Source organism: Coregonus clupeaformis, chromosome 8 (genome assembly GCF_020615455.1).
Source record: "Coregonus clupeaformis isolate EN_2021a chromosome 8, ASM2061545v1, whole genome shotgun sequence".
In the NCBI taxonomy this organism is placed as follows: Eukaryota; Metazoa; Chordata; class Actinopteri; order Salmoniformes; family Salmonidae; genus Coregonus; species Coregonus clupeaformis.
In genome coordinates, this window is record NC_059199.1 from 19,754,021 (window position 1) to 19,780,802 (window position 26,782).

The 26,782-nt window shown below is 42.4% G+C and overlaps 1 protein-coding gene across 3 annotated transcripts in view; it reads left to right on the forward strand.

Moving 5' to 3' along the window:
* The window catches only part of LOC121571241 (serine/threonine-protein kinase MARK2), a 127,197-nt gene that overhangs the window by 84,869 nt on the left and 15,546 nt on the right, over positions 1-26,782 (forward strand). For all 3 annotated transcript variants that reach the window (XM_045221865.1, XM_045221864.1, XM_045221866.1), the window contains 2 exons: positions 15,153-15,271; positions 15,626-15,770. In XM_045221865.1, the coding sequence (XP_045077800.1) occupies positions 15,153-15,271; positions 15,626-15,770 (264 nt within the window). The remainder of the gene's footprint in view (positions 1-15,152; positions 15,272-15,625; positions 15,771-26,782) is intronic.

Sequence of the window (26,782 nt, forward strand, 5' to 3'; positions counted from 1 at the left end):
CAGTCTATCCGTATTATCATGCTTCATCACTCAAATGGCAACCTATTCCCTATGTAGTGCACTACTTCTGGCTCATGTTCAAAAGTAGTCCACTACATAGGGAATAGGCTGTGATTTGAGACTTAGTGTCGTTAAACTTAAACCCAGTGATTTAAGTGATGCTTTTAATGTTGATTTAGAACAGGGGTGCGTCTGAAATGGCACTAGTGCAGATTATGGGCCCTGGTCAAAAGTAGTGTACTATATAGTGAATAGTGTGCCATTTGGGGCTTGTTGTTGATCATCAGTAACCTAAATGAGTTCTTTCCTTCCCTTGCCCTCTTCCTTTTCTTCTCTCTCCTTCTTTACCTCTTTCTCTGTTCCATTTTTCTCTCGTTTTGAACAGCCTTTTTTGGCTCTTTTTTGGCTCTTTTATGACTTGTCCTTTGTTCACCCTCTCTTTCTCCCTTTTCTTTTCTCTATTTCTCTCTCTATTTCTCTCTCTCTCTCTCTCTCTCTCTCTCTCTCTCTCTCTCTCTCTCTCTCTCTCTCTCTCTCCCATCTCTATATAAAGGGATTAGTGAGACTTGTGATGGAATATTAACTCTTGGTTGTGTGTGTGTTGTAAGGGTCCGCAGACCACCTCTAATAGACTTAACACAGCCTCCAGTCCTCAGCCTAAATTAATGCTGTTTTTTTCCATGACTAGCCAATAGCCATGTGAATCCCTGCCAGCGTGTGTTTCTCTCACACTGTGTGTGTGTGTGAGACTACGTAGCGTGCGTGTCTTTCCTTTGTGCTATGAATGGCTGTTCTGTGTAATCAGCAGTCTGTTTGTTTGACCACCATCAAACCTCCTCTCTCTCTCCCTCTTTCTCTCTCTCGCCCTCTTTCTCCTCCTCTCTCGCTTTCTCTTTCTCCATCTCTCACTCTTTATCTCTTTCTTCCTCCCCTCTCTCCCTCTTTCTCTCCCTCTCCCTATTTCTCTCACTCCCTCTTTCCCCTCTCATCTCTCCCCTCCCACTCTCTCTCCTCCCTTTCTTCTTCTCCCCCTCTCCCTCCCCCATCCCTCCATGCTTCTCCCATCCCTCCCTGCTCGTGTGTGTGCTTGCTTCTGTGTGTGTGCCCACCTGTGTGTGTGTCGGGCGGGTGCTCCCACCCCCTCCTCCCTCCCCTTACCAGCCTGAACACCCCCGGGTCCCGGGCCTCCACCGCGTCTGCTGCTGCCGTCCTCTCCTCCTTTTCCTCATCCTCCTCTCCCGTCCCCGCCACGACAAGTCCCTGTCCACCTCCAACCACCCCTGTCCACGTCCCGGCCCTGACTTCCACACACCACCCAGCCAACCACAACATCGGCCCAGGCAAGTGGCCTCTAAACCCCATACAACACTCTGCTAAACCCCTCCCTGGAGCCCCAGGTTTGGAGGTCTGAAGGAGAGAGGGAGGGAGGAAAGAGGAGCGGGAATTGTATACATTGGCTGTGTTATGATTCTCCACCCTTAACCAGAGTGTCATGGACGTCATGGATTTAAAAGCATAGGATTGGTGTAAGAATTGGCAGCAGGGAGTTTCCACCATTGTAAAATCCATTTGAGAAAGTGTGTAAATTCACATTTTGGGAGAAGGGTGGAGATTAGAGGGATGGAGGAAGAGAAGGAGAGAGGGAGGGATGGAGAGCGGGAGGGAGAGTGAGTGAGTTGGGTTTAATGATTGCGAATGAATGAATCAATGCTTCCATATTCTGCTCTCATCCAACCTATGCCAGATTGACCAAGTAATACCACTGTAGCATAGTACCCTGCTTAATTCCCACTCACCTCCATTCAAAAGCTAGCTAAACCATCCCTACGCTACTAATACTGCACACTAACAACAGCACTGAATACACACACACATTTTTAGTTCTGCCTAAAGAGGCAGGTAAGGGTGTCAGACCTGGGCTGGTTTAAATTCATATCTGTCTCTCAGATGCATCCAGTCCCTCAAATATCACAGTCATATTAAACAGACAAACAACCTTTTCAACCCCTGAACTTAACAAGAAGAGATTTTATGTCAGCCTTCCCCTTGTTGTTGACCCTCATAGTTCAGCTGTTGTCTAATGTACCGTTACTTTGTCTTGTTTTGTTCGACCCTACCTTTGTTCCATTTGTAAGAACGTCTTAAGTTGTTTGGGGTTGATGGTAGTGGAAGCCATCAAGGTTTTGTCCCTTCATGTTTAAAGGAGGTCTGCAGCGGCCATGACTGAAGCAAAATGAGTGGTCTTGGGGGGGTGGGTTTAATGTGGATTTCTCTTTGGGGTGGGGGTGGTTTAATATGGGTTCGCATGTAGCAAGCGTTTGTACAGTCACTCATCCTTCTAGATAACTTGAAACTGTCTGAACAGGTCTTGTCTTGAAGTCGCCTAGGCTAGCTAGTGCTGGCCAACTTCTTTCTCCAATTAGCTTCAGCTGGCTGGTGTGTGACTGTGGCAAAGTTGGTTTGACATCGGAAACCTATCTCTGGGGCTAGTTAGGGACCGTCAATAAATTACACAATGTAAATGGGACAATATTTTCATGTAAAAAAAATTGTTGTCTCATTAAATGCTTTCAATATTTGTGTTTCTACAATTTATATTGGTTTGAGGTTTTTAAGTCATTGAAATTTGGAGCTGTTGACATTTTTTAAATATTGTCCCATGTACATTGTGTAATTTACTGATGGTCCCTAAATTGCCCCATTCGGATATCGAATGTCAACCCAAATTGACCAAGGGCATTACGATCGGGTCACGTGCAGCTGCGCTCCGAATTACTTGGGTGCTGCCAGCTGTGGCCATGTGGGCAGGATTTAAATAACCCCAAACCAAGGAAAACTGTTATGTTACCCTTCATTCCTTGACATACAATCTTTTCATATCATTTCGCAAATTTCAGTTTGGATGAGACTGACTTTGACTACTTTATTAACATGATACTTAGGTGACGATACGATATGTATTGCGATTCTCACGATTCTATATGTATTGCGAGTCGATACTGCAATTTTATGTTCCAAACATATTGCTCTCTATACACTGAGTATACAAGCATTAAGAACACCTGCTCTTTCCATGACATAGACTGACCAGGTGAATCCAGGTGAAAGCTACGATCCCTTATTGATGTCACTTGTTAAATCCACTTCAATCAGTGTAGACGAAGAGGAGGAGACAGGTTAACCTCTACGGGATCGGTGTACCGTATACGGGACAGTTGAGCTAATTAGCATGACTGTTGTAAGTAACAGAAAGCTTAAATTCTTGTTAATTTAACTGCACTGTCCAATTTACAGTAGCTATTACAGTGCAAAAATACCATGCTAATGTTTGAGGAGAGTGCACAACAACAAAAAACGTATCATTTTTTTACATTTTAGTCATTTAGCATAAGAGCGACTTACAGTTAGTGAGTGCATACATTATTAATTTATTTTCATACTGGCCCCCCGTGGGAATCGAACCCACAACCCTGGCTGCACAGCAAACGGGGCTGCACAGCAACTAGTTTGATACATTCACCTCTGAAGGTAAATAATGTACTTACATTCAGTAATCTTGCTCTGATTTGTCATCCTGAGGGTCCCAGAGATAAAATGTAGCGTAGTTTTGTTTGATAAAATCAATTTTTATATTCAAATGTAGGAACTAGGTTTGAACCCCTGCTGTCTCTGGCTCCACACCCACCCCACCCGGCCATCCAGATGTATGAAAGTTAGTGTATAAGCTAATGAGCCATCATGTATGACATTCCTGGGAGTGTGTTAACTTACATTTTGTATTACCATATCATTTTTTGTATGTTCTCTATAGTTATGTACTTGAAAATGTGTAAATTTACCAATTCGGCACATTTGGGCAGACTTTATACAAAATAGTCCAGTATTTCAATGCTTCACTGGATCAATCTGAAACTTTGCACACACACTGCTGCCATCTAGTGGTCAACATTTAAATTGTGCCTAAATTGCTCTCTTGCATTTCAAAGATGATGGAACAAAAAAAAAGTAGAAAACGCATGTTTTTGTGTTTGTATTATCTTTTACCAGATCGAATGTGTTATATTCTCCTACATTAACTTCACATTTCCACAAACTTCAAAGGGTTTCCTTTTAAATGGTATCAATAAAATGCATATCCTTGCTTCAAGTCCTGAGCTACAGACAGTTACATTTGGGTATGTCATTTTAGGCGAAATTGAAAAAAAGGGTCAGATCCTTAAGAGGTTAAAGAGGATTTGTAAGCCTTGAGACAGTTGAGACATGGATTGTGTATGTGTGCCATTCAGAGGTTGAATGGGCAAGACAAAAGATTTAAGTGCCTTTGAATGGGGTATGGTAGTAGGTGCTCAACAGTTTCCCGTGTGTATCAAGAATGGTTCACCACCCAAAGGACATCCAGCCAACTTGACACAACACAGGCCAGCCTCCCTGTGGAACGCTTTCGACACCTATGCCCCAACGAATTGAGGCTATTCTGAGGGAAAACGGGGGTGCAAATCAATATTAGGAAGGTGTTCTTAATGTTTGGTATATTCGGTGTATGTCTCATACACATACAGTGCATTCGGAAAGTATTCGTAACCCTTCACTTTTTTCACTTTTTCTTACGTTACAGGCTTATTTAAAATGAATAAAATAAATGTTGTTCCTAATCATTCTACACACAATACCCCATAAAGACAAAGCAAAAACAGGTTTTTAGACATTTTTACAAATGTATTAAAAATACAAAACATAAATACCTTATTTACAAACGTATTCAGACCCTTTGCTATAAGACTCGAAATTGAGCTCAGATGCATCCTTGACATGTTTCTAAAACTTGATTGGAGTCCACCTGTTGTAAATTCAATTGATTGTACCTGATTTGGAAATTGACACACGTGTCTATAAAAAGTCCCAGAGTTGACAGTGCGTGTCAGCAAAAACCAAGCCACTCCTCAGTAAAAGGCACATGACAGCCCGCTTGGAGTTTTCCAAAAGGCACCTAAAGGACTCTCAGACCATGAGAAACAAGATTATATGGTCTGATGAAACCAAGATTGAACTCTTTGGCCTGAATGCCAAGCGTCACCTCTGGAGGAAACCTGGCACCATCACTACGGTGAAACATGATGGTTGCAACATCATGCTGTGGGGATGTTTTTCAGCGGCAGGGACTGGGAGACTAGTCAGGATCGAGGGAAAGATGAGTGGAGCAAAGTACAGAGAGATCCTTAATGAAAACTTGCTCCAGAGCATTCAGGACCTCAGACTGGGGCGAAGGTTCACCTTCCAACAGAACAACGACCCTAAGCACACAGCCAAGACAACGCAGGAGTGGCTTCGGGACAAGTCTCTGAATGTCCTTGAGTGGCCCTGCCAGAGCCCGGACTTGAACCCGATCGAACATCTCTGGAGAGACCTGAAAATAGCAGTGCAGCGACGCTCCCCAGCTTTTCGCGTCATACCCAATAAGACTCAAGGCTGTAATCGCTGCCAAAGGTGCTTCAACAAAGTACTGAGTAAAGGGTCTGAATACTTATGTAAATGTGATTTTTCAGTTTTTTTATTTTAATAAATTTGCAAACATTTCTAAAACGTGTTTTTGCTTTGTCATCATAGGTTATTGTGTGTAGATTGAGGGGGGAAAAAACAATTTAATCAATTTTAGAATAAGGCTGTAACGTAACAAAATATGGAAAAAGTAAAGGGGTCTTAGTAGTTTCCGAATGCACTGTATCTATTCCCTATATCCATTCCTTTTGTTAATCTAGTTTTCCCTGTATAGTCCACTACTGTTGTACACACTTCATTTATACAAACTACACAGTAGGAAGTATATATGAAGTTTGAATGTAGACTTCTCCAAATGTCTCTAGACTTTTGTTTCCAGTGTTGTGTGCGTGCAGTACTTGAGTTGTGCCCATCTGTGGGGCTTTGAGTTTTGGTCGGTTGTATGAAGCGTATACAGCTCAAACGATTGTCATATATACATATATGTACGTGCAACATACAGTACCAGTCAAAAGTTTGGACAAACCTACTCATTCCAGGGTTTTTCTTTATTTTTACTATTTTCTACATTGTAGAATAATAGTGAAGACATCACCCCTACCTTGTCAGAACACAACTGATTGGCTCAAATGCATTAACAAGGATATAAATTCCACAAATTAACATTTAACAAGGCACACCTGTTAACTGTAATGCATTCCAGGTGACTACCTCATGAAGCTGGTTGAGAGAATGCCAAGAATGTGCAAAGCTGTCATCAAGTCAAAGGGTGGCTACTTTGAAGAATCTCAAATATAAAATATACTTTGATTTGTTTAACACTTTTTTGGTTACTACATTCCATATGGGTTATTTCATAGGTTTGATGTCTTCACTATTATTCTACAATGTAGACATTTGTAAAATTAAAGAAAAACCCTTGAATGAGTAGGTGTGTCCAAACTTTTGACTGGTACTGTACATGAAAAAATATCATATTTTTTTGGACAGGTAAGTGAAACAGAAAAACTTAAATTAGCATTTCTTATTGGACAAGTTCAGTTTGAGCCTTTTTCAACACATTTCTATTGTTTTATACATACTGAACATGACCCAGGATTGCCTAAGGATAGTGGTCTTTGTTCCTGTCATGTGTGTGCGTGTGTGGATTTACACACCAGTGTCCAGAGAGAGTTTAGCTACAGGTCTATAGATAACAGTGATCATGCTGTATACAGGAATCACACCTCACAGAGAGACAGACATATGGTCCACACACACTGGGTTCAGCTATCGCAGGTTTTCTGATTGAAATCAAAAGCCTTCACTGTCACAGTGACATAGGGGCAGATTAAACAATTGAAATGTGTGGTGTGTGTGTGTCAGAGTGAGAGAGAGAAAGTGAAAGGTCTCTAGGCTAAGAGGATTCATGTGAGTGTTCGGTGTGTGTATTCACTGTGTGGGTGTGTGCATTCAGTGTGTGAGTGTTTGGTCTTTGTGTGTGTGGTCATGGACCTGATCTCTCTCCGACCCCAAACATCAGCTCTGATGGCTTTGTGGATAATCTGAAACATCAGAACACACACAGACACACTCCGGGGATAGACACATACGGTATTTATCCCATTCCAGATTGTCTTTATTGGCACGTCTTTGTGTGTGTGTGTGTGTGTGTGTGTGTGTGTGTGTGTGTGTGTGTGTGTGTGTGTGTGTGTGTGTGTGAGTGTGAGTGTGAGTGAGAGGTGGATTACACACCAGTGTCCAGAGAGGGTTTAGCTGTGTACAGGACTCATAGTCATATGTGACTGACCGGCTCGGTTCGGTCTTATTTAGCAACATTTGAAATTGTGTTTTTTTACATTGGATAAAAGTAGAAACTCAGAGCTACAAAATGGTATATCATACACTACAGTTGAGGAACAATGGGAAAGTAATTCTGCTTTGAAAGTTGATAAACTTGTAAACCCACTTTTGAGAAAATGGCCCTTGAATGTTTTGGTACACCTACTGGAGAGCTCTTCTTTGTCTACACCCATTCTGCATCGTTCACACCCTCTTAAGCTTTAGCCCCACCCATCTCTTTAAGGATTCACATGTGACGCCATGTGTTAAACACACGCTATATCAAATAAAATCTACATTTATTTGTCACATGCACAGGATATAGAGGGTGTAAACAGTATAGTGATAGTACTTGCATAGTAGCAATATCAAAAATGGAAAGTGTGCAGATAAAACTATTTTATAAATATTTGATCGTTATTAGGCTTACTCGTAAATTGATGGGTCATGTAAAGGAAATTATATAACCACTCCTCACCCACATCTAGCTAAGTGGATGGGTCACTATTGTCTAGACATGTACACATGTTCATGAAATACAATTGTTGGCCGTAATCACCCCCAGACACAACTTCTAATTTGATGGGTCATGTAATAATCTGGCCGAAGTGGAGTCTTTTGTTTAGACATGTAGCTAGCTAAACAATGAACCGGCATAACCCCAACTCATACTACTACCAATACAAACATTGTCATAGCTGTAGTATGAATCTACAGGTAGCTAAAGCTAACAAATTAGGTTCAATGTTAGCTAGCTAATATTAGGCTATAGCTAGCAATGCAAATGGATTTTTCTGATTCTGATAATATTACAACACAGATCATACATGTAACGTTAGGAAACTCTTACCCGTGTACATGGATGAACGCTTCACGGCAGACTGGAACCATTAATTCAGTTTTGTTTGTAGCTACATCTTGTTTGGCCAGCTTTGTCAAGTCACTCCGGTTCACACTGACCTTGGCGTGTGCAGAAAGTAGCCCATCACTTTTTCCTACTGATCTGTCGATTAGCGCCTGCTAAATTCATGGCATCAATGTTGTTGAGAAAAGTAGCAAAACGTTTGTAGTTCTCGATGGCTAACGTTATATCTTTCAAAAATGGAGCATTAGAAAGGACTGTCAACACATACTGAACAGCTCACGTTATATACAGAAGCATGCTACATGGCAGACCAATCCGAACTCATCTCCCGGCATGTCCAGACCATACATTATCTCAGCTAATCATGGCTAGTGGGAAGGTTCCTGTCTTTTTCCATGGCTAAACCAACTAGGCTCGTAATTTAACAATTGTATTCGTATTTATGGATGGAATACACGTTTGTTATTAAGGCATATAAAAGTTCACATGTTCCAGACGGCATTTCTGCCAAAAAACACATTTTGATAAAAAATTAAAGTTTACGTTCAAATGCTGCTCCTGTGAAGTAGTGACGTGCGACATATGCCTAGTTTCCTGAAACGAGTCAAATATAGTAGCCATATCTAGGAAAACCAAAGTTCCAAGGCCTGGGTCTAATATAGTGTATAAGAGGTCATGCAATACGTTTTGTAGTCATTCCTATGTTGTTGATGTAAAGAATATTTGTTGGTCCGTGGTGTGTAATGAGGAGCAAACAGACGTTGTACTTGACACATTTATGAAATTGCTTATCCCAGTTACTAATAAGCATGCACCTATTAAGACAATTACTTTAAAAACTGTTAAATCCCCGTGGATTGATGAGCAATTGAAAATGTTTGTGGTTGAGAGGGATGAGGCAAAAGGAATGGCAAATAAGTCCGGCTGCACAACCGATTGGCAAACATTTTTCAAATTGAGAAATCATGTGACTAAACTGAATAAAAAGAAGAAGAAACTACACTATGAAACAAAGATAAATGACAAAGAATTATAGTAAAAAGCTTTGGGGCACCTTCAATGAAATTTTAGGGAAAAAGGCAAACTCGGCTCCATCATTCATTGAATGAGATGGCTCATTCATCACAAAACCGACTGATTTTGCCAACTACTTTAATGATTTTTTTCATTGGCAAGATTAGCAAACTTAGGCATGACATGCCAACAACAAACACTGACACTACACATCCAAGTATATCTGACCAAGTTATAAAAGACAAGAATAGTTATTTTGAATTCCATACAGTGAGTGTGGAAGAGCTGAAAAAAATAATGTTGTCTATCAACAATGACAAGCCACCGGTGTCTGACAACATGGATGGAAAATTACTGAGGATAATAGCGAATTATATTGCCACTCCTATTTGCCATATCTTCAATTTAAGCCTACTAGAAAGTGTGTGCACTCAGGCCTGGAGGGAAGCAAAACTCATTCCACTACCTTGGAATAGTAAAGCCCCCTTTACTGGCTCAAATAGCCTACCAATCAGCCTGTTACCAACCCTTAGTAAAGTTTTGGAAAAAATGATGGTTGACCAGATACAATGCTATTTTACAGTAAACAAATTGACAACAGACTTTCAGCACGCTTATAGGGAAGGACATTCAACAAACACAGCATTTACACAAATGACTGATGATTGGCTGAGAGAAATTGATGATAAAAAGATTGTGGGGGCTGTTTTGTTAGACTTCAGTGCGGCTTTTGACATTATTGATCATGGTCTGCTGCTGGAAAAACGTATGTGTTATGTCTTTACATCCCCTGCTATATTGTAGATGAAGAGTTACCTGTCTAACAGAACACAGAGGGTGTTCTTTAATGGAAGCCTCTCCAACATAATCCAGGTAGAATCAGGAATTCCCCAGGGCAGCTGTCTAGGCCCCTTACTTTTTTCAATCTTTACTAACGACATGCCACTGGCTTTGAGTAAAGCTATTGTGTCTATGTATCCGGATGACTCAACACTATACACGTCAGCTACTACAGTGACTGAAATGACTGTAACACTTAACAAAGAGCTGCAGTTATTTTCAGAATGGGGTGGCAAGGAATAAGTTAGTCCTAAATATTTAAAAAAATACTAAAAGCATTGTATTTGGGACAAATCATTCACTAAACCCTAAACCTCAACTAAATCTTGTAATAAATAATGTGGAAATTGAGCAAGTTGAGGTGACTGAACTGCTTGGAGTAACCCTGGATTGTAAACTGTCATGGTCAAAACATATTGATACAACAGTAGCTAAAATGGGGAGAAGTCTGTCCATAATAAAGCGCTGCTCTACCTTAACAGCACTATCAACAAGGCAGGTCCTACAGGCTCTAGTTTTGTTGCACCTGGACTTCTGTTCAGTCGTGTGGTCAGGTGCCACAAAGAGGGACTTAGGAAAATTGCAATTGGCACAGAACAGGGCAGCAAACATTAATATGTCAAGCTCTCCTGGCTCAAAGTGGAGGAGAGATTGACTTCATCACTACTTGTATTTGTTGAAAGCACCGAGCTGTCTGTTTGAACAACTAGCACACAGCTCATACACCCATGCGTACCCCACAAGACATGCCAGCAGAGGTCTCTTCACAGTCCCCAAGTCCAGAACAGGCGCACAGTACAAAACTCAGCAAAAAAATAAACGTCCTCTCACTGTCAACTGCGTTTATTTTCAGCAAACTTAACATGTGTAAATATTTGTGTGAACATAACCAGATTCAACAACTGAGATGTAAACTGAACAAGTTCCACAGACATGTGACTAACAGAAATTGAATAATGTATCCCTGAACAAAGGGGGGGTCAAAATCAAAAGTAACAGTCAGTATATGGTGTGGCCACCAGCTGAATGAAGTACTGCAGTGCATCTCCTCCTCATGGACCGCACCAGATTTGCCAGTTCTTGCTGTGAGATGTTACCCCACTCTTCCACCAAGGCACCTGCAATTTCACTGACATTTCTGAGGGGAATGGCCCTAGCCCTCACCCTCCAATCCAACAGGTCCCAGATGTGCTCAATGGGATTGAGATCCGGGCTCTTCGCTGGCCATGGGAGAACACTGACATTCCTGTCTTGCAGGAAATCGCGCACAGAACGAGCAGTATGGCTGGTGGCATTGTCATGCTGGAGGGTCATGTCAGGATGAGCCTGCAGAAAGGGTACCACATGAGGGAGGAGGATGTCTTCCCTGTAACGCACAGCGTTGAGATTGCCTGCAATGACAACAAGCTCAGTCCGATGATGCTGTGACACACCGCCCCAGACCATGACGGACCCTCCACCTTCAAATCGATCCCGCTCCAGAGTACCGGCCTCAGTGTAACGCTCATTCCTTCGACTCCGACCATCACCCCTGGTGAGACAAAACCGCGACTCGTCAGTGAAGAGCCAGTCCTGTCTGGTCCAGCGACGGTGGGTTTATGCTTATAGGCGACGTTGTTGCCGGTAATGTCTGGTGAGGACCTGCCTCAGTCCAGCCTCTCTCAGCCTATTGCGGACAGTCTGAGCACTGATGGAGGGATTGTGCATTCCTGGTGTAACTCGGCAGTTGTTGTTGCCATCCTGTACCTGTCCCGCAGTTGTGATGTTCGGATGTACCGATCCTGTGCAGGTGTTGTTACACGTGGTCTGCCACTGCGAGGACGATCAGCTGTCCGTCCTGTCTCCCTGTAGCGCTGTCTTAGGCGTCTCACAGTACGGACATTTCAATGTATTGCCCTGGCCACATCTGCAGTCCTCATGCCTCCTTGCAGCATGCCTAAGGCACATTCACGCAGATGAGCAGGGACCCTGGGCATCTTTCTTTTGGTGTTTTTCAGAGTCAGTACTCTTTAGTGTTTTCATAACTGTGACCTTAATTGCTTACCGTCTGTAAGCTGTTAGTGTCTTAACTACCGTTCCACAGGTGCATGTTCATTAATTGTTTATGGTTCATTGAACAAGCATGGGAAACAGTGTTTAAACCCTTTACAATGAAGATCTGTGAAGTTATTTGGATTTTTATGAATTATCTTTGAAAGACAGGGTCCTGAAAAAGGGACGTTTCTTTTTTTTGCTGAGTTTACATAGAGCCATGACTACATGGAACTCTATTCCACATCTGGTAACTGATGCAAGCAGTAGAAACAGATTTTTTTTAAATGGATAAAAATACACCTTATGGAACAGCGGGGACTGTGAAGCAACACAAACTTAGGCACAGACACATGCATACACACATGATAACACACACATGTAGACATGGAGATTGTGTTGTAGATACAGTGAGGGGAAAAACGTATTTGATCCCCTGCTGATTTTGTACGTTTGCCCACTGACAAAGACATGATCAGTCTATAATTTTAATGGTAGGTTTATTTGAACAGTGAGAGAGAATAACAACAAAAAAATCCAGAAAAACGCATGTCAAAAATGTTATAAATTGATTTGCATTTTAATGAGGGAAATAAGTATTTGACCCCTCTGCAAAACATGACTTAGTACTTGGTGGCAAAACCCTTGTTGGCAATCACAGAGGTCAGATGTTTCTTGTAGTTGGCCACCAGGTTTGCACACATCTCAGGAGGGATTTTGTCCCACTCCTCTTTGCAGATCTTCTCCAAGTCATTAAGGTTTCGAGGCTGACGTTTGGCAACTCGAACCTTCAGCTCCCTCCACAGATTTTCTATGGGATTAAGGTCTGGAGACTGGCTAGGCCACTCCAGGACCTTAATGTGTTTCTTCTTGAGCCACTCCTTTGTTGCCTTGGCCGTGTGTTTTGGGTCATTGTCATGCTGGAATACCAATCCACGACCCATTTTCAATGCCCTGGCTGAGGGAAGGAGGTTCTCACCCAAGATTTGACGGTACATGGCCCCGTCCATCGTCCCTTTGATGCGGTGAAGTTGTCCTGTCCCCTCAGCAGAAAAACACCCCCAAAGCATAATGTTTCCACCTCCATGTTTGACGGTGGGGATGGTGTTCTTGGGGTCATAGGCAGCATTCCTCCTCCTCCAAACACGGCGAGTTGAGTTGATGCCAAAGAGCTCCATTTTGGTCTCATCTGACCACAACACTTTCACCCAGTTCTCCTCTGAATCATTCAGATGTTCATTGGCAAACTTCAGATGGGCCTGTATATGTGCTTTCTTGAGCAGGGGGACCTTGCGGGCGCTGCAGGATTTCAGTCCTTTACGGCGTAGTGTGTTACCAATTGTTTTCTTGGTGACTATGGTCCCAGCTGCCTTGAGATCATTGACAAGATCAACCCGTGTAGTTCTGGGCTGATTCCTCACCGTTCTCATGATCATTGCAACTCCACGAGGTGAGATCTTGCATGGAGCCCCAGGCCGAGGGAAATTGACAGGTATTTTGTGTTTCTTCCATTTGCGAATAATCGCACCAACTGTTGTCACCTTCTCACCAAGCTGCTTGGCGAAGGTCTTGTAGCCCATTCCAGCCTTGTGTAGGTCTACAATCTTGTCCCTGACATTATTGGAGAGCTCTTTGGTCTTGGCCATGGTGGAGAGTTTGGAATCTGATTGATTGATTGCTTCTGTGGAAAGGTGTATTTTATACAGGTAACAAACTGAGATTAGGAGCACTCCCTTTAAGAGTGTGCTCCTAATCTCAGCTCGTTACCTGTATAAAAGACACCTGGGAGCCAGAAATCTTTCTGATTGAGAGGGGGTCAATTACTTATTTCCCTCATTAAAATGCAAATCAATTTATAAAATTTTTGACGTGTTTTTTTCTGGATTTTTTTGTTATTATTCTGTCTCTCATTGTTCAATTTCTTTGTCAGTGGGCAAACGTACAAAATCAGCAGGGGATTTTTTTTCCCTCACTGTATGTGGTAGTGGAGTAGGGGCCTGAGGGCACACACTTAGTGTGTTGTGAAATCTGTTATGAATGTATTGTAATGTTTTTAAAATTGTATAACTGTCTTAATTTTGCCGGACCCCAGGAAGAGTAGCTTATGCCTTGGCAGCATCTAATGGGGATCCATAATAAATACAAATACAAATAAACCATCTCTCAAGCACAAGCCCACGTGCTAGTGAGTAGACAGATAATCTTTATATTTAAAGTCTAGCCAACTTGAATTAATTTGCTTGCTAACAACGTAGCTAGAACAGTTGAACTGTTATGAAGACACCCTCCTGTCAGTCTCCAACTGTTTGAAGAACATGCTAACCTAACCTGCTCACTTTGTTTAGATGTTGAAATCAAGTGGCCTACCTGGATAAGAAGATGCTTATTTCTCTGGAAGAGAACGAGTTTCCACTTCCTTTATATAAATGTGTCTTCTTATGCTCATTGCACATTTATAAAACCCAGACTAGAAAGCTAGCACATAAGTCTGTGGCTAAAATGCTGCTAGCGGTAAGTGGTACAAACTGTGCATACATTTTTCACAATCATGTTCATTGATACTCCTGTTTTAGTAGGGTCTGCTCTGCACTACATTTTGGGAGTTGAGACATAAAAAGGGTATCGTTAGAACGGTTAAGTTCTCCTCTATTACAGTAAAATAACATCTCGCTAAAACATACATTTGAATTCAATATATCGCCAAGCCCTAACCTGATATTTCTCTGACCCCAAACATCAGATTATCTGAAACATCAGGACACACACAGACACACACACACACACACACACCCTTTCCAGATAATCTCTTTACAATTTTTATGGAATTGGCACCTCGTGTGTGTGTGTGTGTGTGTGTGTGAGAATTTTGAAAGTCTTGTAGTAAATGAGATCTCGCTCCTCTCCTGAACTGCGTCAACTCTGATTGGTAGTCAGTGCTCCTATTGTGTGTTGTAGTACACCTCGGGGAATCTCTGTCTAGGGCATGTGAAGTCTGAAGATGAGGGTGTGTGTGCGTTCAAATGTGTGAATTCACTATTGAAACCTAACCCACCCCTCCTCTACTACCTCATCTTACCTCTAACAGCGCTCCCCCCCAGAGGCCACCTGGCACATCCCCCTCAGCCCACAACATCAGCAGTGCCACGGTGACGGACCGTACCAACTTCTCCCGGGGGGTGGCCATCCGCAGCACTTTCCACGCAGGTAATATTTATGACATGCTGTACACTGAAACACTGCATACTATGATTGCTCTCTCTCTCTGTCCCGCCCTCCCTCCCTCGTGCTCCTCTCCCTCCTTCCATCCATCGCTCTCTCTCCCTCCCTCTCTCTCTCTCTCTCTTTCACTTCTTTCACATTTTTCTTACTCTAACAAAGCCAAACACTACCATAAGACCACTGAGTTGGTAATATTGTGGAGTGACACTTTAATACATGTCTCTAACAGGGCCAGGGATCACCTAGCTCTCCTTACAGCAGAGCTCCAGCCTCCCCCTCCCTCTGCCACTTTTCTAACTCTCACTCCCTCACTCCTTCCTCCCTCCCTCCCTCTAACAGGACAGCAGAGAGGTGACAGGGACCAGCAGGGTTATCCCTACAGTGTTGCTCCAGCCTCCCCCTCCCTCAGCCACGGGAACAGCCAGGCCAGGAGACCCGGGGCCACAGGCATCTTCTCCAAGTTCACCTCCAAGTTTGTACGCAGGTGAGTCCATGGGGAGGGTTGGGGAATTTAGGCCCCTATAAAAACGGCTTTATTTTTTGCCTGATTTTTTTCCCTAATTCAGTTTTCTCTGTTAAATTTTTCCTGGTTTCTGTATTTTTTTGATTTTCGCTCTCAAATTCACACTTTTAGTAGAAAAACAACTACATTGGATGTTCTAAGTCCACAACAATGCTAAAACCACATCAGGAGACCACTTTTGACGTCTGGGGGAAAAAATGAAGAACTTTGGATTTTTTTGTGTAGTTACCCTTTAATGCAAGTGTGGACTAGCAAGAGACAGTTATTTGGTTAGCAATGTTTCTGTAGCGCTCATGTGATTGCAGAGTTTGCTAAACAAATGGCCATGGATTGATGCAAATAATCATGAGATCATTCTGCCAGGTAGTCATAGGCTACTTTGTAGTTAACGTTTAATTGAGAAGGTTATCATTACCATCATCACTAACGGCTACACAAAGTCTAGACATGCGCGCAACGCACACACACAGACAGGGGCATTCCTTTGCTGTTTCAGAAAGTTGCAGGAAAATACGAATCACTGATGCATTTTGTTCATGTCTTATGATTAACTTGGGCAAATTAAGTACTTTTTCTAATAAGTTCAATACATTTAGTTGATTCCCTACATTTTTTTATATTGTGATTCCGTCCGTGTTCTCCGCAATGCAGATTTTATAGGGCCCTAGGAATTAGGGGAGGAGGGGAAGATTGAAGGGGAAGTCTGAAAGGGTAAGGCAGGGAGAAGGGGAATGGAGGAGTGTGAGGGTGGAGTGGGGGAAGAAAGAGAGACAGAAAGTTGGGAAATAGATGAGGAATTGGAAGTTCTCTTTCAGTCAAATTAGTTCGACATCTCACTATGGGATATGCCCTCGTGCGAGTCATTGGTTGAAGCCTTATTCAATCACGCCTAACAGGCCAATCAGAGCTAGTGTACAACGGTGTGTCTATATAACATTCTTTGCCTCTTCACAAGTCTATTTGGTTACTAGCTTGTTTTGCAGCTTTCTTCAGAAAACTAGCCCTCAACTTAACTGCTACTTTCGGTGTGGGTTACCACTCCACCACGTAGCGTTAACATTTTCACGTGTGAGTTCCAAATATCTCTTAACGGTCGCCCCAGCGTGAGTTTTTTTATGCGTGTGATGTCAGAATGCACTCACTGCTCGAAAATGTGATCGTTACGCAACAGGACAGTTAATCCGCGCTGACCTCAAACCAAGACACACACTTCCTGCTAATTATCTATAGGCTATATTTCAACTTGTCAATTTGAAAGTTTTATTTTCTAACAACAGTTTGAATTAAGGTGGGTTCTGCCTCATCATTAATTCACATAGATGTAGCCCATTTCACTGTTGCGGACAATTTATGTTTGAGGCTTTACTGAACTGGACAAACTTCTCTCTTTGATGAGGCCAAGCACCTCCCCGGTGTTTCCCCAGATCAAGTATGCCGACATTTGTGCAGTCTAGCACAAACTCTTTCCCCCTGGCACATTCTCTGGTTGGCGCTCGCATTGCCTTCATTGTTGTTTTCCTTACAAATACTAACTTTGGACATGTGTGCGTTCCCATCAAAGTGCCTTATTTTCTGTATATCGTTGTTGTCGTTTCTGCTGTACATAACGTATGTATGTATGTATGGAGCATAATGTATTTACTGTTTTATTCATATGTTTTCAAGTACTAGTGACAAATCATGCATTCCACATATGATGTGTCTAAAATACTTTTTGGAAGGTTGTACTGACTATGATGCTCTAATGCTAAGCTATTTGCCAGCTATGTGTGGCACCATGTTTGTTGACATTATATAATTCATTCTGGGTCTCACGTAAACGTCTGTCAGACCAAAGATGTTATAACAAAATGAAGTGAGGGATGGTTCACTCATCTTTTGAGTAAACTTCCAGAAGTGAATGATGGTAGATGACACACCCCCTTCAACATGCATACTGCCAACAGACCAAACTCATGTTGTCTCCTCTTCTTATCTTTGGTTGACCCGAAAAAACTCAAATGGCGGCACGCACAAACTACCCATCGTCGGATTACTTCGATTATTTCGATCAATGGTGAGCTCACCCGTGAGGTGATGAATTGTAAATAGTAATTTCTATTAGCTAATTTCTATTATGGTTTCGGTCAGCCGTGAGTTAGCTAAATATGACCGCTTGTGTTAGGTCAATCTTTCCTCAGTTAGCGCTAGGACTAATGTAGCCTACATTTTCCGGTTTGGATGATTGTGTTATGCTGTCGCCACTTCTGTGAATGTCAGAAAATTGCATCCAAAAATAAACTGGTCACATTCAGGACATAACGTTGTAAGGACTGTGTTTGTGTGAAATGTTTCTGTGAAGAAAACAGTGTTGCCAGCTCAAACACAGACTGTTGCATCAATCGAAACTGGGCGTTCTAAATACCGGTTTGAGCGTACGCTGCAGGGAACACTGTAGAATGATCACACCTGTGTGTTGGTAGGCGTCAAAGTGTTAAGTGGTTTCTTTTCTATTTTCAGCAATTCAGCTAAATTCAGCAGTTACCTCAGTTAGCTTGTTAGCAGCACTTTTTGTCATCGATGCCATTAGAGATGTTAGCTCGCTAGCGCCACCGCTTTAGCATACCGCTAATAGCAGGTTTCCACTAGTTTTAGCTACTTTTACATGTGGTCTCTAGCTCTCTGTCAGTTTCCACCGTTTTGAGTTAGCTAGCTGAACTGTCAACTCTCTTAGCTAGCTAGTGGGCTAACGACACCACATTTGTTTTAGCTAGCAACCTCTGGACTAAACCCCCATTTGGTTTGTTTCGCTAACACGAGCGGTGCTGCTTCTTCACATTGAAACACCATCCTTTTTACATTCCCCTGTAAAAGATAAACCTAGCAGTGCGTTTCTACCTCGAGTTACTTTACACACTGAGTCAGCAGTTGGAATTTCACGTGACGGCTTAATTAGCTAGGATCCCTGTTAGCTCTACTTTCACTAACCCGAAAGTAGGCTTCTCACAATTGCAACATTTTACAAACGATACGATACCAGGCCATTATACCACGGTGGAAAAAATATGTGGCCTAGCATCTTGTTCGCTCCGTCCCCCGGACGCTTGTTCACGTTTTCTAAACATTCTCCAAAAACCTGTGACTAAAATTCACACTTCTACTCAATACAACACATTGAATTTAACCTTCCTCACACACTCTGTCTCCCTCACTCTCATAAACACACACAGCACTCTCTCTCTCTCTCCCACAAAAACACATACACACACTGCTCGCAACTTTTAAAACGTTAGCATCAAACAGAATTTAAGGAGCACCAGAAAGAAATCGATTTTTTAGATAGTTTAGGCCTATATGAATCCTACCTTTTTGTGGTCCTCTGTAGCTCAGCTGGTAGAGCACGGCGCTTGTAACGCCAAGGTAGTGGGTTCGATCCCCGGGACCACCCATACACAAAAATTTATGCACGCATGACTGTAAGTCGCTTTGGATAAAAGCGTCTGCTAAATGGCATATTATTATTATTATTATAAGCACATCTCGTGAGTAGCAGTCCTGTGCCAATATAATTTGCCTTAACCTACTGTCAAGTTACCAGGTTGTTAGCTAGCTAGGTAATATGACTGAACAACGTTTGTTATCAAACCAATAATTAGCAACATTTAAGCAACAGCCTGCAACATTTAAAACGACCTGCGACATGGTTTGTGAAATTATATAAAATGAATCCTGATAGAAAGAATAAAAGACTCCTTCGGTAATATGGGTCATATTATTTTTAACCCTTTAGGCTCGAGACAAGCCGTTTTCTTTGCTGTAAAGCTGCAAGCATGCATGTCGCGAAGCGGTGCTCCATTTTCCCTCTCTGATACACAGAGGCTGCATGACCGTGAACATGCAAAGTCTACTCAGACTGGTCTGTGCTCTTGGTTATAACAGTCAATGAAATGATACAATGTATCAACAGTGCTCTCTTTGCGCGCTGCTCCAATGTAACAAATGTACAAATCTAACAACAGAAGACTCATCAGGTCTGCATCTCTGCTCGCCATCACGGCTAATTTTTTATTTATTTTTTAACTGACGGAGGAATAATCACGCATTAAGAGCAGACGGAGAGAAGCAGGTGAGTGAGGGCTGATAGGGGATGCAGCTGGCTGATTTACAGCTGCCGCACATGGTATGCACATGAAAAGTGGATATTATTGGACCTGCGCCTAGAGCCTAGTGGCTGTTGCTTAAATGTAACTGCATTTATAAACAAAACTGACTTTATAAACATTTTATAACTCGTGCCAGCAGGTTTTTTAGATCGAAAGATAGCAGTTTTGAAACTGCAGTAAAAGTGCAGTAACTGCAGTCGACTGTGATATTTTGGACGCAGTAATTGAAGAATAACTGCAGTTATACTGCACTCTAACTGCAGTTACAGTATACTGCAGGGTACTACGGTATTCTAAAATGTTGGTATCATAAGTATCGTTTTGTTTTGGTACAGTGATATTACCATGGTACCGGTATACCGTGCAACACTACCCGAAAGTATAAAGACTGCATTCTCTTTCAAACCCCCTGGTAAATAAAGCTTTCTGTTTCTGCTTACCTGGCTTAAGCTCACGTTACCCTGTGTCTCGCCCAACTTTAATGTTGTAGTACTAGCCGGTTGAGTAGCTAGCTAGCTAGTCCCCCGGTACATCCATCTGCTTTCGTCCGTCTGGTCGAAACGAGATGTCGACAGGTTTACCGACCAAGTCATCAGGGAAGGGGGAGACTAAGCAGCACAAGCCTAGCAAAGCTTGCCCTGGCAATTGCCGGCATTATACTCAGTTTATTAGGTACACCCATCTAGTACCAGGTCCGCCCCCTCCTTTGCCTCCATGCAAACTATGCTCAATTGGTATCAAGGGACCGAACATGTGCCAGGAAAACATTCCCACACCATTACACCACAGGCACCAGCCTGTACCGTTGACACCAGGCAGGATGGGGCCATGGACCCATGCTGCTTACTCCACATCCTGACTCTGCCATCAGCATGACGGAACAGGAACCGTGATTCAGTCGAACCAGGCGATGTTCTTCCACTCCTCAATTGTCCAGTGTTGGTGATCGCGTGCCCATTGGAGCCGCATCTTCATCCTTTTAGCTGACAGGAGTGGAACCTGGTGTGGTCATGTGGCTGCAATAGCCCATCCGTGACAAGGACTGATGAGTTGTGTGTTCCGAGATGCCGTTCTGAACACCACTGTTGTACTGCGCCGTTATTTGCCTATTTGAGGCCCACCTGGTTCTTAGAATGTGGAAACCAGAGCAATGCAGGGTTTTACAGTGCATTCGGAAAGTATCCAGACCCCTTGACTTTTTCCACATTTTGTTACTTTACAGCCTTATTCTAAAATTGATTACATAGTTTTTTCCCCTTATCAATCTACACACAATACCCCATAATGACAAAGCAAAAACAGTTAACATTTTTTTATAAAAAGCCGATGTTACATTTACTTAAGTATTCAGACTCTTTACTCAGTACTTTGTTGAAGCACCTTTGACAGCGATTACAGCCTCGAGTCTCCTTGGGTATGACGCTTGGCACACCTGTATTTGGGGAGTTTCTCCCATTCTTCTCTGCAGATCCTCTCAAGCTCTGTCAGGTTGGATGGGGAGCGTCGCTGCACAGCTATTTTCAGGTCTCTTCGGAGATGTTAGATAGGGTTCAAGTCCGGCCTCTGGCTGGGCCACTCAAGGACATTCCGAGACCTTTCCCAAAGCCACTCATGCGTTGTCTTGGCGGTGTGCTTAGGGTCGTTGTCCTGTTGGAAGATTAACCTTCACCCCAGTCTGAGGCCCTGAGCGCTCTGGAGCAGGTTTTTATCAAGGATCTCTCTGTACTTTGCTCCGTTCATCTTTCCCTCGATCCTGACGTCTCCCAGTCCCTGCCGCTGAAAAACATCCCAACAGCATAATGCTGCCACCACCATGCTTCACTGTAGGGATGGTGCCAGGTTTCCTCCAGATGTGACGCTTGGCATTCAGGCCAAAGAGTTCAATCTTGGTTTCATCAGACTAGAGAATCTTGTTTCTCATGGTCTGAGAGTCTTTAGTTGCCTTTTGGCAAACTCCAAGCGGGCTGTCATCTGCCTTTTACTGAGGAGTGGCTTCTGTCTGGCCACTCTATCATAAAGGCCTGATTGGTGGAGCGCTGCAGAGACGGTTATCCTTCTGGAAGGTTCTCACATCTCCACAGAGGAACTCTGGAGCTCTGTCACCTCTCTGACCATGGCCCTTCTCCTCCGATTGCTCAGTTTGGCCGGGCGGCCAGCTCTAGGAAGAGTCTTGGTGGTTCCAAACTTCTTCCATTTAAGAATGATGGAAGCCACTGTGTTTTTGGGGACCTTCAATGCTGCAGACATTTTTTGGTACCCTTTCCCAGGTCTGTGCCTCGACACAATCCTGTCTCTGAGCTCTACGGACAATTCCTTTTATTTCATGGTTTTTGCTCTGACATGCACTGCCAACTGTGGAACCTTTACATAGCCTTTCCAAATCATGTCCAATCAATTTAATTTACCAAAGGTGGACTCCAATCAAGTTGTAGAAACATCTCAAGGATGATCGATGGAAACAGGATGCACCTTAGCTAAATTTCGTGTCTCATATCAAAGGGTATGAATACTTATGTAAATAAGGTATTTCTGCTTAATGTTTTTAATTAATTTGCAAACATTTCTACAAACCTGTTATCGCTTTGTCATTATAGGGTATTGTGTGAAGATTGAGGGTGAAAAAAATAATTTAATCAATTTTAAAATACGGCTGTAACGTAACAAAATGTGGAAAAAGTCAAGGGGTCTGAAATACTAGATACGTGGGGAGTACACCAGCAAAGCTCTGATTGAATAAGGCTTCAACCAATACCAATGACCCGCATGAGGGCGTGTCCCATAGTGAGACGTCTCACTTATCTCATTCAGAGAACCAGGGTTAAATACCCAAAGGTTGGAGAGGGTGAGGAAAGGAGTTAAGGGTGTAGAGATAATGGCGAATTATCATTGGATAGATGGACATTGCTGCCCTAACAGACATACAGACAGGTAGGCAGGTAGGCAGGCAGGCAGGCATGCAGACACACAGTCATACACACACACACACACTTAGGTCGTCATCAGGTCTTATCGTCTTACATGACATCACCTCTCCTGTCCTGTACCTACCCTGTGAGTCACACTTTGTGTGCCTGTTTGTGTATGCACATGTGTGTGTTCGTACGTGTGTGCCTGCAAGCGAATGTGTGCAACACAAAGACGCACACTTCGGTCTCCTTCTTGAAGATGCCTCCTCTTCATCCTCTGTAGCGACAGTAGTCATGGTTACAGTGGAGGTCTCAATTTCCTACAACCATAAATACTGCAGGTGGGAACACCTCTGCATGCGCTCTCTCTCGCTCTCTTTCTCTCTCTCTCTGTCTCTCTCTAACACACACTGCTATCTCATTCTCTGATTCATATTCACACTCACACAGACTTCTAAGCAGTCTGTCTCCCTCTCTTTTCCTCTTTCTTTCTCTTTCTCTCACTTTCGTTCACAACTCCCAAAATACTCTCTCGTACACACGCAACACACAATCACACACACACACGCACACACAGGTGTTGGCGTGCCGGTAGGAAGTGGAGGTGGTGAGACAGAGCTCCTGTTTCAGTGGCACAGTTTAACCAAGTGTTTTATTAATGTCTCAAATAACACACACTCTCACCCACACCGTTTAATGGTGTATCACATGACCTGACCTCACCACCTGTCCTAGCGCTAGGAGGTGACGTGTGTGTGTGTAGGAGTTTAGCCTCCCAAAGTCTGTCACATTTTACATTCAAACCATTTCATTTAATTTGATTTAATCCTAACTAAATCCATACTCCCACCACGAACATCATGAAAGTCCCTTATCGGTGTTTGGATGTTAACTTGGAAATGTTCATTTGGGATGCATCAATTATTAAACTCCTCATCCCTGGGTCGCTCCTCTTTTCAGTTCGCTGCAGCTAGTGACTGGAACGAGAGCTGCAAAAAACACTCAAACTGGACAGTTCTATCACCATCTCTAGATTCAAAGACTCAATCATGGACACTCTTACTGACGCTTGTGGCTGCTTCACGTGATGTATTGTTGTCTTTACATTTTTGCCCTTCGTGCTGTTGTCTGTGCCTAGGGCTGTTGCGGTGACCGTATTACCGCCACACCGGTGGTCACGAGTCATGAAGGCAGTCAAATTCCACGTGACCGTTTATTCACGGTAATTAGGCTTCTCCAAGTTCTGATGCTGCTGCTGGTCATTAGTAGCCTACCAAACTTGCTAACTGCCTGGTACTCAGCACTCTATTGTCCCTCTAGTCACTCTGACATCAATGCAAATGTCATCAAAAATCGAATCAAACACATCTTGAGAGCGCATGAGCTCATGTTGCGCAACATTTCTATAGGCTACGCAATTGCGCGAGAAAACAGAGCGATGGCCTCTACTAAAAAGAGGAGGATCCCATCAGCTTTCTATAGGCTAGGCCTACTATATTTATTTCTCAACTTTCCTAATATTAAGCACATTGCTTATATTTACACCAGGAGTATAGCCTACCTGACTGGCATGAAGATGAACCACGGGAAAAGCGTCCTCCATTCGCTATTAAAGTGCCTAGATGACGTATTTTTTCCCGCTGCCCCTGTTTCGATACAGGTGTATGATAATGGTCCATTCTAAATCAAAATAAATGTCACACATCTATTATTTAGTATATGTAAAGACAAGATTAAATCAAGAATAGTCTGATGGGTGACAATATTAGCCTATCACTTGTGAATTATATATTATCACTTGTGAATGATACCCAGCGTAAGAAACAATGCCTTTTTTTTTGCAACTTTTTCAAATCATAGTCTATATGATAAGGTTTGTATCTCAACTAAAGTGGCTAAATAACATTGTAAAATTAAGCACATTAATCCGCTTTACAAGGGGTGTAGAGCCTAACTGGCATACATAAGCAGCGGGTGAGTTTCAAGTTTGGGGAAGATAATTTTCACCATAAAAATGCACCTTAATAATAAAAGCATTACATGCATAATTGCATTTGCGGTCACTTTTGATAACGGTGTTGCGCTTATAATGTCAAGAAATAGCCTAATAGTTTATCAACATTTTAAGCTAAATGTTCTGATCTGTTGCATCAGCCACATTGCGTATTTTTTTTTTTTTATGCTAGTGGTTGTATTCATTTGGGATCTATTGCATCCCACAATTGTCCCAGACTATTTATTTCTCGCACAGAATAGAATAGGTTAACTTTTGTACTATGGGGGTAGTAGATTGACATAGGCTAGTGCTTTTGCTGTTCGTTAGGCCTACTCATCTTGTTGGCTGACGAAAAGTAAATGTTCACAGTTCTTCCAATATCTTCAATATGCACCTCGGGATTGTATAAGAATGCGTGCAGTTGCGTACCCGATGTGTCTGTCTTCACTTGTAGCCTTTGAGAAAGACCCAATCACGTGATGGAGAGCCAAGTGAGTGAGAGGTGCTTCGGAGCGCGCAGCACTCAGGGAGAAGGGCACAACGGCCACTGGCCGCAAAAGGCAATAGATTATTTTGTGGTGCATTACGGCCACACAAAGGGGATGCCGCCGTGAAAATCGAGGCATTATCAAGTGCTTGTCAAATTGTGAATGAGAGACTGATGAAGTGTGTATAGCCTGCGCAAAAAAAACAAAACAGAGCTCATGCCTTTCAAGCGACTTTTTCCAAATCATCATTAGAGTCGCATCATGCAGCCTTACAATGTATTAAAAATGAAAACATATAGCCCTATGTTTGTAGAACAACTAAAGTTACATTAATAACTCTAAATTAAGCATATAGAAATACATATTTATTTGTTAACCACTCAACACAGAATAGCAGTTTGGAGAAAATATGCTTTCTATTTTATTCAGCTTTGTTCAATTGTATTCTTCATACTATAAAATAATGCCACGGAATTCTAAGCAAATCTTGTCTGCTAAATGAACTAGTGTAGCCCACAGCCATTTGGCATAGCCAGATCAGGACCTAACATAAGGACAGCTCAGAGTATGCTATTCTGTTCTTCTGATATAGACTACATTTTCTTTACATCATGCTTCTTTAGACATGTCTAAAATAAATAATAGGTTTATTGTGAAGGTGTAGGCTATATTACATGGATTTATTAGACTTTTTTAAATGTAGATGTTTCCAAAGGTCTGCATCAGTGGCTTGTAGGCTATGTGTGGAAGCCAGGAGATACTAAATGTGTTTATGTTAATTAACGGTCAGTTACCGTGAGACCGACAGTTATTTGCTTCACAATCACCGGCTGATGAAATGTTGTGACCGCCACAGCCCTATCTGTATCTAACAATGTTTGTACCATGTTTGTGCTGCTACCACGTTGTGCTGCTGCCATGTTGTGTTGCTACCATGTTGTTGTCATGTTGTGTTGCTACCATGCTGTGTTGTCATGTGTTGCTGCCATGTTGTGTTGTTGTCTTAGGTCTCTCTTTATGTAGTGTTGTGGTGTCTCTCGTGATGTGTGTTTTGCCCTATATATATATATTTTTTATCCCAGCCCTGTCCCTGCAGGAGGCCTTTTGCCTCTTGGTAGGCCGTCATTGTAAATAAGAATGAGTTTTTAATTGACTTGCCTAGTTAAATAATGGTTAAATATTTGTTTTTACAAAATTAGAACCTCGTCTGATATGCTCATAAAATGATGACGATGCATCATTTCATTAGTGTTGTCAAATAGTTTTGATTTTATTAGGATCCCCATTAGCTGATGCCAATGATGACAGATAGTCTTAGTGGTCCGTTTGTTGTGTTCTTTTAATTCATAGTTTATTTGGTGATTTTCAAGGTTTTTTTCTATGTAAGAACACACAATACATTTAAAAAAGTAAAAAACATACTTTTCGAGATGTACTGTAT